Source organism: Dipodomys merriami, unplaced genomic scaffold (genome assembly GCF_024711535.1).
Source record: "Dipodomys merriami isolate MVZ:Mamm:240054 unplaced genomic scaffold, mDipMer1.0.p SCAF_551, whole genome shotgun sequence".
Taxonomy (NCBI): Eukaryota; Metazoa; Chordata; class Mammalia; order Rodentia; family Heteromyidae; genus Dipodomys; species Dipodomys merriami.
The window spans coordinates 195,673-212,492 of NW_027206126.1; the positions used below are offsets into that span (position 1 = coordinate 195,673).

The following is a 16,820-nucleotide window of genomic DNA, read 5'->3' on the forward strand; positions in this document are numbered from 1 at the left end:
AGATCTTAGCCGCCTGATTAGCTAGAATGACAGGCGTGAGCCACTGGAGCTGGCCTGTGTGTGTGTGTGTGTGTGTGTGTGTGTGTGTGTGTGTGTGTGTGTGTGTACAGTGCTAGGAATCTAGAAATCAAACTGAGCTTCTGGTACCTGCTAGGCAAGCATTCTACCACTGAGCTGCATCCCCATGCCTAAACTTTCATTTGAGTCCTAAAAACTTCAATTTTTTTCTTTTTTGGAGGGAGGACAGACTAGCTTACTTAATTGCAAACCTCCTGCTTCACTATCATGCCTGGCTATATATACATTTTTAATTAATTATGATATAGAAGTAATATCGTGAACATATTGAATATTTCCATATTTGTTTATTTTTATTTTATTTTTTTGTGGGTCTGGGGCTTGAACTCTGGGCCTGAGCACTATCCCTGAGCTCTTCAGCTCAAAGCAAGCAGTCTACCACTTGAGCCACAGCACCACTTCAGGTTTTCTGGTGGTTAATTGGATCCAGATCAGACTCTCACGGACTTTCCTGCCCGGGCTGGCTTTGAACAGCCATCCTCAGATCGCAATCTCCTGAGTAGCTAGGATTACAGGTGTGAGCCACTCGCCCCCGACTCAATATTTCCATATTTGAAAGCCAGGCACTCTGATTAGAAGGGGGGGGCTGGGGAATCACCCTTGCCCCGCCCCTTGGTGCCGCCACGCCCCCCCTCGGCCGCAACAAAGACCCGGATTAGATTTGACTTGGCTGACCCGGGGAGGCAGCCAGCTCCGGGCCCGCCCTTGCAGCCCGGAGCGCCTGCGCACGGCGGGGCGTCTGGTCCAGGCTCTGGGGAGGGGGAGGGTCCTCTGCCTTCAGACCCGCGGTGGGAGCCCGGAGGAGCCCCGCATTCGGGGGTGAGGGGGTGCGGCCTGCCCTGCCCGGCCATGCGTTGGGGGCTGTACCCGCGCGGGCCGGGGGCTGCGGCTCTGGCCGCGGCCGGGAGGTTGTGGGGCCCGCCCCGCTTCCCGTGTCGCCTGGGGTGGCTGGGGACGACGCGGAGGCTTCTGGTGCGCTCGGTCACCGGCGCCAATAACCAGCTGACCAGCCCGAACAGCAGCAAATACCGGGACACGGTGCTGCTGCCGCAGACCGCCTTCCCCATGAAGCTGCTGGGCCGCCAGCAGCCGGACACGGAGCTGGAGATCCAGCAGGTACCGGCGGCGTGGGGCCCGCGGGAGCCACCCCGGGAGCGCGGGCTGGGCGCCGGGCCGGAGTCACCGGGCTCCCGCCGGCTTTCTCCGGGGCGGACGGCCCACTCAGTGGGGGCCGCTTCCCCCGCGGGGCCTCCGGGAGCCGGGGTGCCCCTTTGCGAGTCTGCGGAGCGTCGCCCCGTTTCCAGCACGGGCCGTGCAGGGAGGGGCTCCTGGCACTAGTCCAAACGAACCGTGGTGAACGCGGTGGAGCGTAAGCGAAGCGCGAAGCCCACCCTTGACTGCCCGAGGACACGGCAGCGGCGCTTCCAGGCACTGTAGGCTGTGCGTCTCCTGCTTACACTGAAGTTACTGAGGGAGAGGTCGAGTTTTTAGTTTCTGTAATGCCTGGTCACCCGGCATTCTGGTGTGCTTTAGCCTAGTCTTAGGACAGTTCACGATCCTAAGTTTCCTTTATGACCTTTTTTTTTCCCCTTCTGTGCTGGGGATCAAACCCAGGGTGACATTCCAGATGGACATAGATAGATATCTTCTGTGTTGGCGGGATTGAACTCAGGGCCTTTTGCTCTCCCTTTTTGTGCAAGGCTGGTGCTCTACCATTTGAGCCATACATCTATTTCATCTTTTTGCTTGTTAACTGGATATTAGATTCTCCAAGATTTGTCTGCCCCCTGACTTGGAGCCATCATTCACAGATCTCAGCCTGGAGTAGCTAGGCTCCCAGCATTCTGATAGACAGCTTGATAGACAGGCACTCTACCATGCAGCTGTACCCCTGCCCAGTTCTTTGTTTTTGTTTGTTTCTTTCCTAATTCTTTTTTTTTTTTTTTGTCCGTCGTTTGGCTTGAACTCTGGGCTTGGGTGCTGTCCTTCAGCTCTTCAGCTCAAGGCGAATGCTCTACCACTTGAGCCACAGCGCCACTTCCTCTTTCCTAATTCTTGTTTAAGGTATTTTTCTCTAGTGCCATCTATATACCAAGAAGTATGACCATTTGTGATGTTCTCTCAGTTAATCTTTACACTTACCCTATAGATAGATATTGTAACTTTTTTTTTTCAAATGAAACAGGTCTTTACCTGACTTGGCCAGCAGCATCATGGTAGGAAAGGGGTGTAGGACTTTAGTGTGTTGATCAAAATTTAGGGAGTAGCAAGTATTGAGATCAAAGAATAACAAGAATGAGATGTGGGAGGTACATGTCCTATGGCCCTGCTAGATTGAAGAGTGAGGGAGTGCTGATACGCGGTCCAAAAATTGAATAGTACTGTTAAGCTTTGTAAAGTGTGTGTCTTACTGAGCTTAGGGTTTAATCTGAAGTCTGCAGGGAAACTACTGAAAAGTTTTAAGAGAATCATCAGGTGTGCATTTCAGAAACTTATACCGTTTATATTTTAGAAACCAATAGATTGGGATGAGGTAAGAATTAAGCATGTAGGGGCTGGGAAGGTGGCTCAGGGGTAGAGCGCTTGCCTTGCATGCATGAGGCCCTGGGTTCGATTCCCCAGAACCACATAAGCAAAAAGAAAAAAAGCCAGAAGTGGTGCTGTGGCTCAACTGGTAGAGCACTAGCCTTGAGCTGAAGAGCTGAGGGACAGCGCCCAGGCCCAGAGTTCAGGCCCCACGACCAGACCCCCCCCCCCAAAAAAAAAGAATTAAGCATGTAATAGCTGCTATTCTGTTGTATGATTTTTATGATGTTTAGACATTTTTGTTTTGTTTGTTTTAACAGAAATGTGGGTTTTCAGAACTTTACTCATGGCAAAGAGAACGAAAAGTTAAGAAAGAATTTTGTCTACATGATGGACCTCCTTATGCAAATGGTGACCCTCATGTTGGACATGCTTTAAATAAGGTAATGATAATTTAGATTATGAAATTGGAAGGAAAATATTATTTAAATACTTGACACAAAAGAGCATATTATAATTATGTAAATTTATATTGGCATATAAACTAAAAAGGTTCGGGGGGTATTTCTCTCTTCCATTTCTTTGCTGAGACTTTTGTTCTTTGCCCATGATTGCTACTTTTTCATATATTTCACATATTCTTATTATGCCGGGTGCCAGTGGCTTACACCTGTAATCCTAGCTAGTGTAGAGGTTGAGATCTGAGGATTGTGGTTCAAAGCCAGCCCGAGCACAAAAGTCCGGAAGACCTATCTCCAATAAACAACCATTCAGAAAACCAGAAGTGGCTCTGTGGCTTAAATGGAAGAGTGCTAGCTTTGAGCTGAAGAGCTAAGGGAGAGCGCCCAGGCCCATAGTTCAAGCCCCACCACCAACAACAACAAAAAAAAAGAATATTCTTATTATGCCTGCTTTAAAATCTTTATCAGGTAAGTCTAATACTTCTAGCATCCCAGAGTTGGTTATCTATTATCATTTTCCTTTAGTGTAAAATCTTTCTGACTCTTGATATGAGTGACTAGTTTTTTTGTTGTTGTTTGTTTTGTGCCAATCCTAGAGCTTGAACTCTGGGCCTGTGGGCTGTCCCTGAGCTTGTTTGCTCGAGACTAGCTCTCTACCACTTGAGCCACAGCTCCACTCCCAGCTTTTTGGTGATTAATTGGAAATGAGAATCTCATGAAATTTCCTGCCTGTGCTGGCTTCAACTATGATCCTTAGATCTCAGACTCCCAGAATAGCTAGGATTACAGATGTGAACCACCAGCACCCAGCTTGTTGTTCTAATAGCATCCTGTGAATAGCTATGTTAACTGATGTTATATCCTTTATCAGACTTTTTGAGTCCTTAAGTACAAGGATCATGTTGTAGTCATCACTTTGTTCATTACCAGTGTGGTGCCTCAGATTTTAAAAACTCACATATTTGTTACCTCTGTGTTTATGTATCATTTGTATTAGACTTAATAGTTTATCTTATATGTTCTTTTAAAATTAGACTTTATTTTTATTTTTTTGTCCATTGTGTGGCTTGAAGTCAGGGCCTGGGCACTGCCCCTGAGCTCTTTTGCTCAAGGCTAGCACTCTACCACATGGAACCACAGCACCACTTCTAGTTTTTTGGTGGCTAATTGGAGATGAGAGTCTCACAGACTTTCCTACCCAAGCTGGCTTTGAATCCTCAGATCTCAGCCTTCTGATTAACTAGGATTACAGGCATGAGCCACCAGTTCTGCTGGACTTTATTTTAAAATGTTTTTGCATTATGAGCCACATGCTTTCTATGTAGATGTTGATTGTCATTTGATCTTTGCAGATTTTGAAAGACATAGCCAATCGATTTCACATGATGAGAGGCTCTAAAATCCATTTTGTGCCTGGTTGGGATTGCCATGGTTTGCCCATTGAACTAAAAATACTATCAGAACTTGGTGGAAAAGCTCAAAATCTTTCAGCTATGGAAATTAGAGAAAAAGGTACATAATCTCTGTTTGTTCTTTTAAAATGATTTTGTACATGCTTAATTCCCTTGGAAAAGTCAGGATTTTACCAGAAGGACTTTTGTTTTGGTTTGCTGTAATGAGATCTGTTGGGAACTATTACATGTTAGAGGAAACAAAATCTTCCAATTGATTCTCTTGAGCATTTCTGTTTATAGACTGAAGGTGAAACCTTGTGAATCTATCCATTGCAACCCTTCAGTTGTGTAGAGACTTTTATTTTATTACAACTTACTTTAGTGTTCATTTTACTATATAGAGCTTGGTGTCTCATCTCACGTTCTGAATCACAAGTCACTTCTAAGATACATGGATTACAAAAAAATCAAACTATTATCTTTTTGTGTGTGCCAATCCTGGAACTTGAACTGTTGGCCTGGGTGCTGTCACTGACCTTTTTGCTCAAGTCTAGTGCTCTGTCACATGAACCACAACTCTACTTCTGGCTTTTCTTAGTGGCTAATTGGAGATAAGTCTCCTGCCTGGACTGGCTTTGAACCTTGATCCTCAAATCTCAGCCTCCTGAGTAATTAGGTTTATAGGTATGAACCAGTGGTGTCCAGCCTCAACCAAAAATTTTAAAGTGTATTACAACCATAAAATAAAATACATGTATTTTAAAGCTGGGCATTATGGTACATACTTGTATTCCTAGCATTCCTGGAGGCTAACTCAGAATTGTGGGGATGAGGCCACCTGAGCGTCATGGGGAGATTCTTGCCTCAGAAAAAAACAACCAATCAACCAAATTACAAGAACTCATTTTTAAAAATTAATAGCTTATTTTATTCGTGATCCTTTCAGTAGATTTGGCTAGAAAGGAAGTTTTCTTGTCTACTGTATGTATTTGGATATAATTATAAAGATTTTTCTTTATGTGCATGCTGGTACTAGGACTTGAACTCAAGGCCTCACACTCTGTCCAGGCTTTTTTCATTCATAGCTGATGCTCTACCATCTGAGCCTCACATCCAGGTCTGATGGTTTGCTATTTAATTAGAGATAAGAGTCTCCTGAATTTGTTCCCTGGGATTTGCTCTACACTGTAATCTCCAGATCTTATCCTCCTGATTAGCTAGGATTATCATCGTGATTATGTGCCCCTGTAATATCAGTACATAGGGAATTTCAGGCCAGCCTGGGCTTCATCATGAGACCATATTGCAAAAAACAGTACACACATAGGCTGGGAAGTTGGCTCAGTGGTAGAGCGCTTGCCTTGCATGCATGAGGCCCTGGGTTCGATTCCCCAGCACCACATAAGCAAAAAGAAAAAAAGCCGGAAGTGGCACTGTGGCTCAAGTGGTAGAGTGCTAGCCTTGAGCTGAAGAGCTGAGGGACAGCGCCCAGGCCCAGAGTTCAGGCCCCACGACTGGACCTCCCCTCCCCCCAAAAAAACTGTACACACACAAAAATAATAATAATAATTACCCAGGCTGTAATACTAGCTACTCAGGTAGGTGAGATCTGAGGATCATGGTTCCAAGCCAGCCAGGGCAGAAAAGTCTGTGAGTCTCTTATCTCCAATAAACTATTCAGAAAAAGCTGGAAGTGGTGCTGTGGCTCAAATGGTAGAGTACTACCTTGAGTAAAAGAAGGTCATGGACAGTACCCAGGCCCAGTTGAAGCCCTAGGAACAGGGAAAAAAAGAGAAAAAGAAAGCCCCAAGAAACATTTTTTCAAAGTTATTGGCTTTCAAAAGCCTTTCCTTTTCCTTTCTTTCTCTTTCCCTTTCTTTTTAGCTAGATCATTTGCTAAAGCGGCCATTGCAAAGCAGAAAGCAGCGTTTACCCGCTGGGGAATAATGGCGGATTGGAATAATTGCTACCACACTTTTGATAGAGAGTATGAGGCCAAACAGTTGAGAGTTTTTTACCAGATGTATGACAAGGTAATAAAAGATTTCTCTTTTCTTCACCATATTAAAGTATGAATCACAAACTTTCAGCTTTATTCTAGTATTTCTGTCTTTTAGGGCTTAGTTTATCGATCTTACAAGCCTGTGTTTTGGTCTCCTTCATCAAGGTACATATGTGTTTGTTGGTAATTAAAGTAGAGAGGGCTGGGAAGGTGGCTCAGTGGAAGAGTGTGAGAAATTGATGACATTTCCTTATTTATGTTTGATGTTTTTAAACCTTAGGACTGCTTTGGCTGAAGCAGAACTTGAATATAATCCTGAGCATGTCAGTCGTTCAATTTATGTAAAATTCCCTCTCTTAGAACCTTCTCCTAAATTAGCACCACTTACAGGTAAGGTTTATTTCCTTGGATTTATTCAAACTATGAAATTGTATTATTTGCTAACAGTTATGATGTTATTTTCACAGATGGTTCATCTCCTATTAGTGTTTTAATCTGGACCACCCAGCCTTGGACAATTCCAGCAAATCAGGCCGTGTGCTATATGCCAGAAGCAAAGTAGGTATATTATTACATTTTTAGTCTACAAATAGGAATCATGCCACCATTCGCATTATGTTGAACTTATTTTCTCCTTATTATCCCTTTAAAAATCGAATGAATTATAATATACTATGTTTGTATAGATTTTATTAATTCACAGATGATTCCTTTTAAGACCTAGCTTTCTTTGGAACATGAAACATGAAGTGTGGAGTGGTTTGAAAGTAGTGCTTTTTATTTCACCAGTACTGGAGTTTGAACTCAGGGACTCAGGCTTGCTGAGCAGTCAGTCATTCTACTGCTGAGTCACACCTCCAGCCCTTCTTTTGCCCTGGTTATTTTAGAGATGGAGTCTTCTTTCCTGCCTGAGAGCATGCTTGGACCACACAGTCTTCTTCCCAGAGCTGAGAAGACATGTAATATCACTGTTGAATATCTGTAATATCTGTTGAAATGGAGACTCATGAACTTTTCTGTCCAGGCTGTCATGGAGTTACTATACTCCTGATCTTGGCCTCCTCCTTAGCTAGGAAGACCAGGTACCTACCATGGTATCCAGCGATTGGTTGAGAAGGGGTCTCATGTTAGACTGCTCTCAAACCTCTGCCCTCATCTCAGCTTTCCAACTAGCTAGGATTACATGCATTGAACCATTGGTACCTGGCTTGCAAGTAGTATTGTTTAACCGAAGTTTGTTTTTCTAAAACAATATTAAAAACTCAGTTGTTAGCTGTGGCTTGTCTTTTTTTCATTGCTAGTAATTTTCTTCTCAAATTTTATGTTAGGTATGCTCTTGTGAAATGTTCTACTTCCGGAGACCTCTACATAGTGGCTGCAGATAAAGTAGCAGCTATTTCTTCTACTTTGGACACAACATTTGAGGTTATTTCAACATTTGAAGGTAAAGATTTAGGCTAGTCTGACTGTCACAGTCATTAAAATATTAGGTTGATTTGAGTTCATTACTTTGTTGAACATTTCCCTGGTAAATTGAAGCAGATTACATATAGTTTTCTCGCTTTCTACATTAGACACTATTTTACATGATTCTTTGAGGGAGAATATAAGTTAATGTGTTTAAAGTATAGGAAAATATTGACAGAGGCACTAGGTATAAGATTATTTCTGGCAAAAATCTAGTAGTTACTTCATAAAATTTTATGCAGAATTGTTAAATTGATTTTTTTGTGTGTTTTTTGTTTTTTTTTGTTGGTTGTGGGGCCTGAACTCTGGGCCTGTGCACTGTCCCTGAGCTCTTCAGCTCAAGGCAAGTGCTGTACCATTTGAGCCACAGTGCCACTTCCAGCTTTTTCTGCTTATGTGGTGCTGAGGAATCGAACCCAGGGCCTCATGCATGCGAGGCAAGCACTCTACCACTGAACCACCTTCCCAGCCCGTGCGTGCGAGTGTGTATGTATGTGTGTGTGTGTGGGGTGTGTGTGGGTGTGGGTGTATAGGTGATGCCTTTTCTGAGCTTGAACTCAGGGCCTGGGCATTCTCCTTGAGCTTTGTTGTTCAAGGCTGGCATTCTGCTACTTGTGCTACAGTAGTACTTCGGCTTTTGGTGGTTAACTGAAGATAAGAGCTTAATGGACTTTTCTATTTGGGTTGACTTTGAAGTGTGATCCTCAGATCTCAGCCTCCTGAGTAGCTAGGGTTACAGACATGAGCCATTCGTGCCAGGCTAATAGAATTGTTCTTTTCTGATTTAATACAAGCTGCAAGAAAGACAATAAAGCTTTTTTTTTTTTTGGGTCCAGTCGTGGGGCCTAACTCTGGGCCTGGGCGCTGTCCCTCAGCTCTTCAGCTCAAGGCTAGCGCTCTACCACTTGAGCCACAGTGTCACTTCCGGCTTTTTTTTTTTAATGTGGTGCTGAGGAATCGAACCCAGGGCCTCATGCATGCAAGGCAAGCGCTCTACCTCTGAGCCACCTTCCCAGCCCCTAAAGCTTATTTTTTAGAATGTCATTTTAGTAAGAATTGAACAAATTGTGTAAGTCATTCCAAAGATACAGTATTCATTCTACCAGAAGACTTCTTTGTAAATAATTTGAGGTTTTAACATACTGACTGATTTTGAAATACTACTTTGGAAGTCTGGGAAAGTTTAAAATTATATGTGATCTTTAATGATATATTTTTATTGCTAAAAAACGATGATATAGATAAAAGAAAGAAAAAAAAGCCAGACATGATAGCTCATGCCTATAATCCTAGCTGCTCAGGAGGTAGATATCAGGAACGTGATTTGAGGCAAGTACCAGGTAAAAAATTCCTGAGACCTTGTCTCAACCATTAAAGGCTGGGTTTGGCTGCTCCTTTCATCCCAGTTATGCAGAAATCGCAGTAAATAGAATCAGGGTCCAAGCCGAGGCAAAAAGCTCACTAAAGCAAAAAGTGCTTGAGCATCATACAGAAAATGGAAAGACTACCTAAGTAAATGGAAAAGTCCTTTAAATTCATTTCTGATGTGAGTTTATATTTAAGTTAGAACTATAAACAAATTACGTTAGCAAAATAGTGACATCAAAAGGAAGAAAGAATTTACAGAATGTTTAAGATTGTTTTTTGTTTGTGATTTTGGAGATAGGGACTTACTAAGTAACCTTAGTTGGACTAGCACTGTTTAGCCCAGACCAGCTTTGAATTTGTAATCCTCTTCAGCCTCCCTGAGCACTGAGATTACAAGTGTGTGCTCCATGCTTTGCTGTTTTAAGAACATTTTATCTTTTTTTGTACAATAGGTTAGTTAGAGGACCTAATACTTCTTTTTTAATTGATCCCAGGGCCTAGAATGCTCCAGCATTCTAGACAAGTACTATACCACTGAGCAACATGCTTTTTTATTTTTATTTTGAGAGAGGGTTTTGCTAAGTTGCTTAAGATAGCCTCTGTGATCCTCTGTCTCAGTTTCCTGGGATTATAGGCTTATATCTCCTGCCCTCAACCTTCATATATTCATATCTCCCACACATACACTTTTTTAATGCAGAAGGTTATTAAAGGCTTCATCAAAAAGTTAGGGGCTAGGCTGGGAAGGTAGCTCATTGGTAGAGTGCTTGCCTTGCATGCATGAGGCCCTGGGTTCGATTCCTCAGCATCACATAAGCAGAAAAAAAAAAAGGGCAGAAGTGGCCCTGTGGCTCAAATGGTAGAGCGCTAGCCTTGAGCTGAAGAGCTGAGGGACAGCGCCCAGGCCCAGAGTTCAGGCCGCACGACCGGACCACCCCCCCCCCCAAAAAAAATACAGATATCTGAGCTGGGAAGGTGGCTCAGTGGTAGAGCGCTTGCCTTGCATGCATGAAGCCCGGGGTTCAATTCCTCAGCACCACATAAGCAGATTAAAAAAAAAAGCTGGAAGTGACGCTGTGGCTCAAGTGGTAGAGCGCTAGCCTTGAGCTGAAGAGCTGAGGGACAGCACCCAGGCCCAGAGTTCAGGCCCCATGACCGGACCTCCAAAAAAAATACAGATATATTTTGTCTAAAGCACATAATTGTTTGAAATTATTACTGAACAGAGAATTGTTATATTGTCTTAAGCTATCACATTGCAGAGTATGATTTGACCCCAGTTTGTATATACTTCTCATTTCTAACAAAAGAAGCTGGTACAGTAGTAGGAATAGTGAAAATAGGATAATTTGCATGAGATAGAATTTATTTCTAGAAAAATAGGAATTGTGTCTGATTTGTCATTAGAGATCTTTGTGGTAGGTAGCAGAAGTCTCAGAGAGACTATTAGAGGGGTAGATACAAAGAAAGTTAATACATTAAATCTGCTTTTCTCAAACCTTTAATTTTCTTTCATATATATATATTTTTTTTATTGTAAAGATACTGTACAGAGGGGTTACAGTTGCATGAGTAGGGTAATGAGTACATTTCCTATCAAGCATTGTTACCCCTCCTTTGTTTTTCCCCTACCATCCCTTCCCTACCCACCTCCCCCCAAACCTTTAATTTTCTTTTTTTTTTTTTTTTGGTCGGTCGTGGGGCTTGAACTCTGGGCCTGGGCGTTGTCCCTCAGCTCTTCAGCTCAAGGCGAGTGCTCTCTACCACTTGAGCTACAGCACCACTTCCGGTTTTCTGGTGGTTTATTGGAGATAGGAGTCTCACGGTCTCTCTTGCCCGGGCTGGCTTTGAACCGCGATCCTCAGATCTCAGCCTCCTGAGTAGCTAGGATTACAGGTGTGAGCCACCAGCGCCCGGTTCAAACCTTTAATTTTCATACGTAAAAAAACCCTTGGAGAGTATAGCATAGGCTCAAAGGACTAGGCTTAATGAAAATTATAGAAAGAAATTCATATGAAAACTGGAGTAGACTTATCTAAAAACAATGGTTACCAATTTTCTTCTTTAAGATTTTATCGATTATTTGGAAAAAAAGGATTCTGCAGTATGTAGGTTTGCTAATGTCTTCCTAGGAACAAAATTCCAGGCCAGCCAAATTGAACTACAAGGAGAGCCTGTGGTTTTCTTCACAAAGGGAGGCTTTATAGCCAACAGTCAGTTTTCTTCTCAAGCCTTTTTGCCTAGTGTTCAAGTTTCAACTAAATCTACTAAGCAATAGATTATTAAATGAAATGTCAAGATTAAAAGAATCTTTTGATGTTGTTGCACTGAAGATTGAACGCAGGACTTCTCATATGCTACACAGGTGCTTTGTTCCTTGAGCCATGCTATAAGACCTTTTATTTCTATTGAAGATGACCTAAGGAATCTCATTAAAAGGTGTTACCAATATTAGAATGAGAGAATGGGGAAGGATAGAGCAAGAGAGGTTTATTTTGATTAAAATATAATATATGGGGCTGGGAAGGTGGCTCAGTGGTAGAGTGATTGCCTTGTATGCATGAAGCCCTGGGTTTGATTCTTCAGCACCACATAAGCAGAAAAGGCCGGAAGTGGTGCTGTGGCTCAAGTGGTAGAGCGCTAGCCTTGAGCTGAAGAGCTGAAGGACAGCACCCAGGCCCAGAGTTCAAGCCCCATGACTGACAAAAAAAAGAAAAAAATATTATATATTCATATATGTATATATATACGTACATCTGAAGCACATCTGAAGAGAATTTCTTTCAAAATTTTTGGCTGTACTAGAATTTGAACTTGGGACTATTGTTAGTCAGGCACAGTATCACTTGAGCTATGATCCCAACACTGTTTAATTTATTTTTTTATTTTTTGTCAGTCATGGGGCTTGAACAGGGCCTTCGCTCTTCCCTGAGCTCTTTTAGCTCAAGGCAAAGTGCTTTTCCACTTTGAGCCACAGCTCCACTTCTGGTTTTCTGGTGGTTAATTGGAGATAAGAGTCTCACAGGAAGTGGTGCTGTGGCTCAAGTGGTAGAGCACTCACCTTGAGCTGAAGAGCGCAGGGACAGTGCCCAGGCCCAGAGTTCAAGCCCCCTGACCGTCGGAAAAAAAAAAAAAGATTGAATCTAAATATTTCTATTACAATACATCTTGAAAATACATTTTGGGGATTGGGTGGGGAGGCGGGGGGAGGCTGGGAAGGGATGTGAAGGGTAAACAAAGGAGGAGGCTGCAATGCTTGATAAGAAATGTACTCACTGTCTTGACAATGTAATTGTAACCCCTCTGTACAGTATGTTCACAAAAAATAAAAAAAAATAAAATAATAAAAAGAGTCTCACAGACTTTCCTGCCCCTGCTGACTTTGAACCACAATTTCAGATCTTAGCTTCCTGAGTAGCTAGGATTACAGGTATGAGCCACCAGTGCCTGGCATTACTTTAGTTATTTATTTTTATTTTTTATTTATTTTTGCTGGTCATGGGGCTTGAACTCTGGGCCTGGGTGCTGTCCCTCAGCTCTTCAGTCAAGGCAAACGTGCTACCACTTGAGCCACAGCACCACTTCCAGCTTTTTCTGCTTATGTGGTGGGGAGGAATTGAACCCAGGGTCTCATACATGCAAGGCAAGCACTCTACCACTGAGCCACCTTCCCAGTCCCCTGAGTAGCTAGGATTACAGGCATGAGCCACCAGTGCCCGGCTCTACTTTAGTTATTTTTTAAGTCAGGTGGTGCATTTGTTGTTTTTGTTTGTTTGTTTTTGCCTATGCCATTGTAGACTACAATCCTTCTAATTATATCTCCCATGTATCTGGGCTGACAGGTATGTGCACTCCATGCCCAGTTTTTGGGTGAGATGGGAGTCTCACTAACTTTTTGCCTGGGCTGGTTGCCATCTTTCTGATCTTGGTCTTCTAAATAGTTGCCATCACAGGCATGAGCCCCCTCAGTAGACTTAGATTCTGTGTTTTTAGTCTCATGTTCTACTGGATATGTAGCTCAGTGGTAAAGCTCCTGCTTAATGCTTTAATTCCTAGCTTGAAAAGAAAAAGATGGTAACTTGATGCCTTCTTGCTAAGTTAAAATAGATAAAACTCTATGAAATAATTCTTAATAATGGCTTTCTTTTCCCACAGGTGTTGATTTAGAGAATGGTACTTGTAGTCATCCTTTAAATCCTGAAAAAGTCTCTCCTCTGTTGCCTGCAAATCATGTGACCATGGCAAAAGGCACAGGATTGGTTCACACAGCCCCAGCACATGGTATGGAAGATTACAGTGTAGCATCTCAGCACAACCTGCCCATGGTACTAGTCCTCTTTTTTTCTTTCAGATTTTTTTATGCTGCTGAATAAAAGCGATAAATCCTAACATTTTTATTGCTTGTTAGTAATAATTTTCCCATAATAATTGTGAAATGCTTAGGTGTGTGCAATATCTTAAAAGTTCATTAATTTATACTAATTGGGAAACATGCCCCGGAATTAGCACAAAAAAAATCAGCACAAAATTAGAATTACAGAATACATCTTACACAAGGGCTTTAAAAAAAATAAGTACACAGGCCTTGTTTTATTGTGCTTTGCAGCTAAGTATTTTTACATATTGAAGATTTGTGGCAAAAGTGTGTTGACCAGTAAAGCAGCCCAGATGATCGTTAGTATTTTTTTGTACTATAGTATTTTTTGCTGTTGTTGTTTTGGTCACTTGTGGGGCTTGAACCTCAGGGTCTAGGTGCAGTCCCTAAGCTCTTTAGCTCAAGGCTAGCATTCTAGCACTTTGGGCCCCACTGCCACTTCTGTTTTTTTGCTGGTTAATTGGAGATGAGTCTCATAGACTTTCCTGCCCAGGCTTTCTTTGAAGCACGACCCTCAGATGTCAGCCTCCTGAATAGCTAGGATTACAGGCATGAGCCACCAGCACCTGGCTTAAAACATTTTTTATTAAGGTATGTACATTGTTTCAGACATAATGCTGTTATAAGCTTAGTAGCAGACAGTATTGCCTCACTGTGATATTCATTCAGTTTACTGTAGTGATCTGGAGCCAAACCCACAGTATCTCTGAGGCATGCATCGATACTTCCTCATAAGCCTATTACAGACACAATAAATAGCTAGTGGATTTTACTAGTTGAAAAGGACAGTTTTGTTCTATTTTTTTTCTTTTTTTTTGGGGGGGGGGTCCGGTTGTGGGGCCTGACCTCTGGGCCTGGGCGCTGTCCCTCAGCTCTTCAGCTCAAGGCTAGCGCTCTACCACTTGAGCCACAGCGCCACTTTTTTCATTTTGTTTATGTGGTGCTGAAGAATCGAACCCAGGGCCTCAGGCATGCAAGGCAAGCGCTCTACCACTGAGCCATCTTCCCAGCCCCTGTTTTGTTCTTTTCTAACAGCACTTTCCAAATTTATTTTTGCCCACTTTGGTTACTTGGAAAGTTTTTCTCAAAAAGTGAAGAAATGGCTGAGAGCCAATGGCTCATACCTGTAATCCTTTCTACTTAGGAAACTGATTCTGAAGGATCAAGTTTCAAACCCATTTTGGGTAGAAAGTCTAGGAGACTCCATCTTCAGTTAACCAGCAAAAAATAGTAGGTTGCCAGCCATAATCAAGAAAGCCAAGAATCAGAGGCCCTGAGGACCAGAGTTCAAACCAGTACCAGTAGATGGATGGACGGATGGATAAAGATGGATAGATTGATAGATAAAAACTATGGCTGTTGTATAAATCAGAGAGCAGATAAAGATATTTTAGTATGTTTTGCTACTCCTTGTTATTAAACCTTAGGTATATGCATCAGGAACACATTTTTCCTTTAGTGATTTAAATATTCAAAGTTTACACATTTCTACTGACCTAATAAAAAGTATTCAGGTTTTCCCGGTAGACAAAACTAAGCTGATACATTTTAAATGTGTTGTTTTATCAGCGATTGTCATATGACAGAATGTTCTGATGGCATTAATTGTTCAAAATGACACTTTGTAGGATTGTTTAGTGGATGAAGACGGGATTTTCACAGATGATGCTCATCCTGAGCTTCAAAAGAAAGCTGTCCTTGAAGAGGGAACTGATGTGGGTAAGTATTGCTCCTTTTGGTAATTTAGATATATTTTCTAAGAAGCAGCCAGCAGTAACCTTTCTTGCTGTTTTCCCTTATGCTTCCAACAGAAATAAAAGCTAAAATGAGTCTATTTAACCACATGATTTACTTATTTATTTACTTTTGGTAGCACTATAGAGTTTTCACTCAAGGCCTTATACTTATGAGACAGCCACTCTACCTCTTGAGCCATGTCCCCAGCCCTTCTTATAATTGTTATTTTTCAGATAGGGATCTTATGCATTTTGCCTGGGCAAGCCTCAGACCTCTACCTATGCAGTCTTCCCTACCTAGGCTTCCCATGTAGCCTGGGTTATAGGCATGTACCACCAGGCCCTGTTTATTTGTTGAGAAGAATCTAGCTAATATTTTTGACCTCAAACCATGATCCTCCTAATTTTTGCCTCTCAAGTAGTTAAGATTATAGGTGTAAGCCACCTCACTCTGTATTTCATTTGTTTTTTGAGGCAAGATCTGACTGTATAGCTCAGGCTGGCCTGGAACTTGCTGCGTAGCCATGGCTGGCCTCAAATTTGCAGTCCTTCAGTCTCAGCACTCTGAAGAGCTGGGTTTATAGATATACATTCCATGTCCTGGTTACATGGTGTAAAATGGAGGTTAGGAATTTTTTATCTTTTGCTTTAGGGTGGCTTTATTCAAAAAAATCAAAACAGGCAACAGGGAGTAATACAATTTTAGGGTAACAAAGATAATAGTGACATGACTTTTGTGGGAGAATAAAAGTTCGGTGCAGGCTCCATATTGACTGAATAAGACAATCGCTCCCTGGTGCTCCTCTCCCACAGAACTGACCTTATCACATGCTTTATGTTAGGGTCGTGGATGTCCTCCGTGCTGGCATTGTCTTTCTGCCTTTCTTCAGAATGTTAGGAACCCTTTCCTTGCCCACAGTAGTACTGAGGCTAATTTGACCAGGTGGATTACTTTTTCAGGGCTACTGTAACAAATTGGCAGAAATCTGAGGGCTAAAACCAATAGAAATTCATTCTTTCACATTCTGGAGACTAGATACATATAATGAAGGTATTGGCAAAACTATTCCTCTGGAAGTCTATGTAGGAATCACCATTTGCTCACCCAGGGTTCTGAGGCTCCTGCAGGTGCCTGGCCTCTTTGGGTTTGTAGCTGCCAATGTACCATTCTTTGTTTCTGTTGGCTTGTGTCCTCAGCTCTCTGTCTGTTTCTGTCTCCTCTTCTTTGGAGGACATCAGTCACTGGACTTAGGGCGCACTCTCATCTTGTGCGAGTTCTTTTTAATGTAATTCCAAAGACCCAATTAAACAAGGTTTCATTCATAGATCCAGTGTTGGTAATCTTTTTAGGTGGCATAGTTCAGTCCACCACATCTGGATTACTTCTGGTACCTGGAGATCACTTTAAGACTC

At 42.4% G+C, this 16,820-nt stretch overlaps 1 protein-coding gene across 1 annotated transcript in view; it reads left to right on the forward strand.

Moving 5' to 3' along the window:
* The first annotated feature begins 855 nt into the window (after positions 1–855).
* LOC138811963 (isoleucine--tRNA ligase, mitochondrial) overlaps positions 856–16,820 on the forward strand; it is a 48,160-nt gene continuing 32,195 nt past the window's right edge. The window contains exons 1-10 of the mRNA XM_069999917.1: positions 856–1,194; positions 2,925–3,047; positions 4,418–4,577; positions 6,344–6,492; positions 6,577–6,626; positions 6,742–6,851; positions 6,929–7,019; positions 7,790–7,905; positions 13,452–13,621; positions 15,300–15,390. Of these exons, the coding sequence (XP_069856018.1) occupies positions 928–1,194; positions 2,925–3,047; positions 4,418–4,577; positions 6,344–6,492; positions 6,577–6,626; positions 6,742–6,851; positions 6,929–7,019; positions 7,790–7,905; positions 13,452–13,621; positions 15,300–15,390 (1,327 nt within the window). The 5' untranslated portion in view covers positions 856–927. The remainder of the gene's footprint in view (positions 1,195–2,924; positions 3,048–4,417; positions 4,578–6,343; positions 6,493–6,576; positions 6,627–6,741; positions 6,852–6,928; positions 7,020–7,789; positions 7,906–13,451; positions 13,622–15,299; positions 15,391–16,820) is intronic.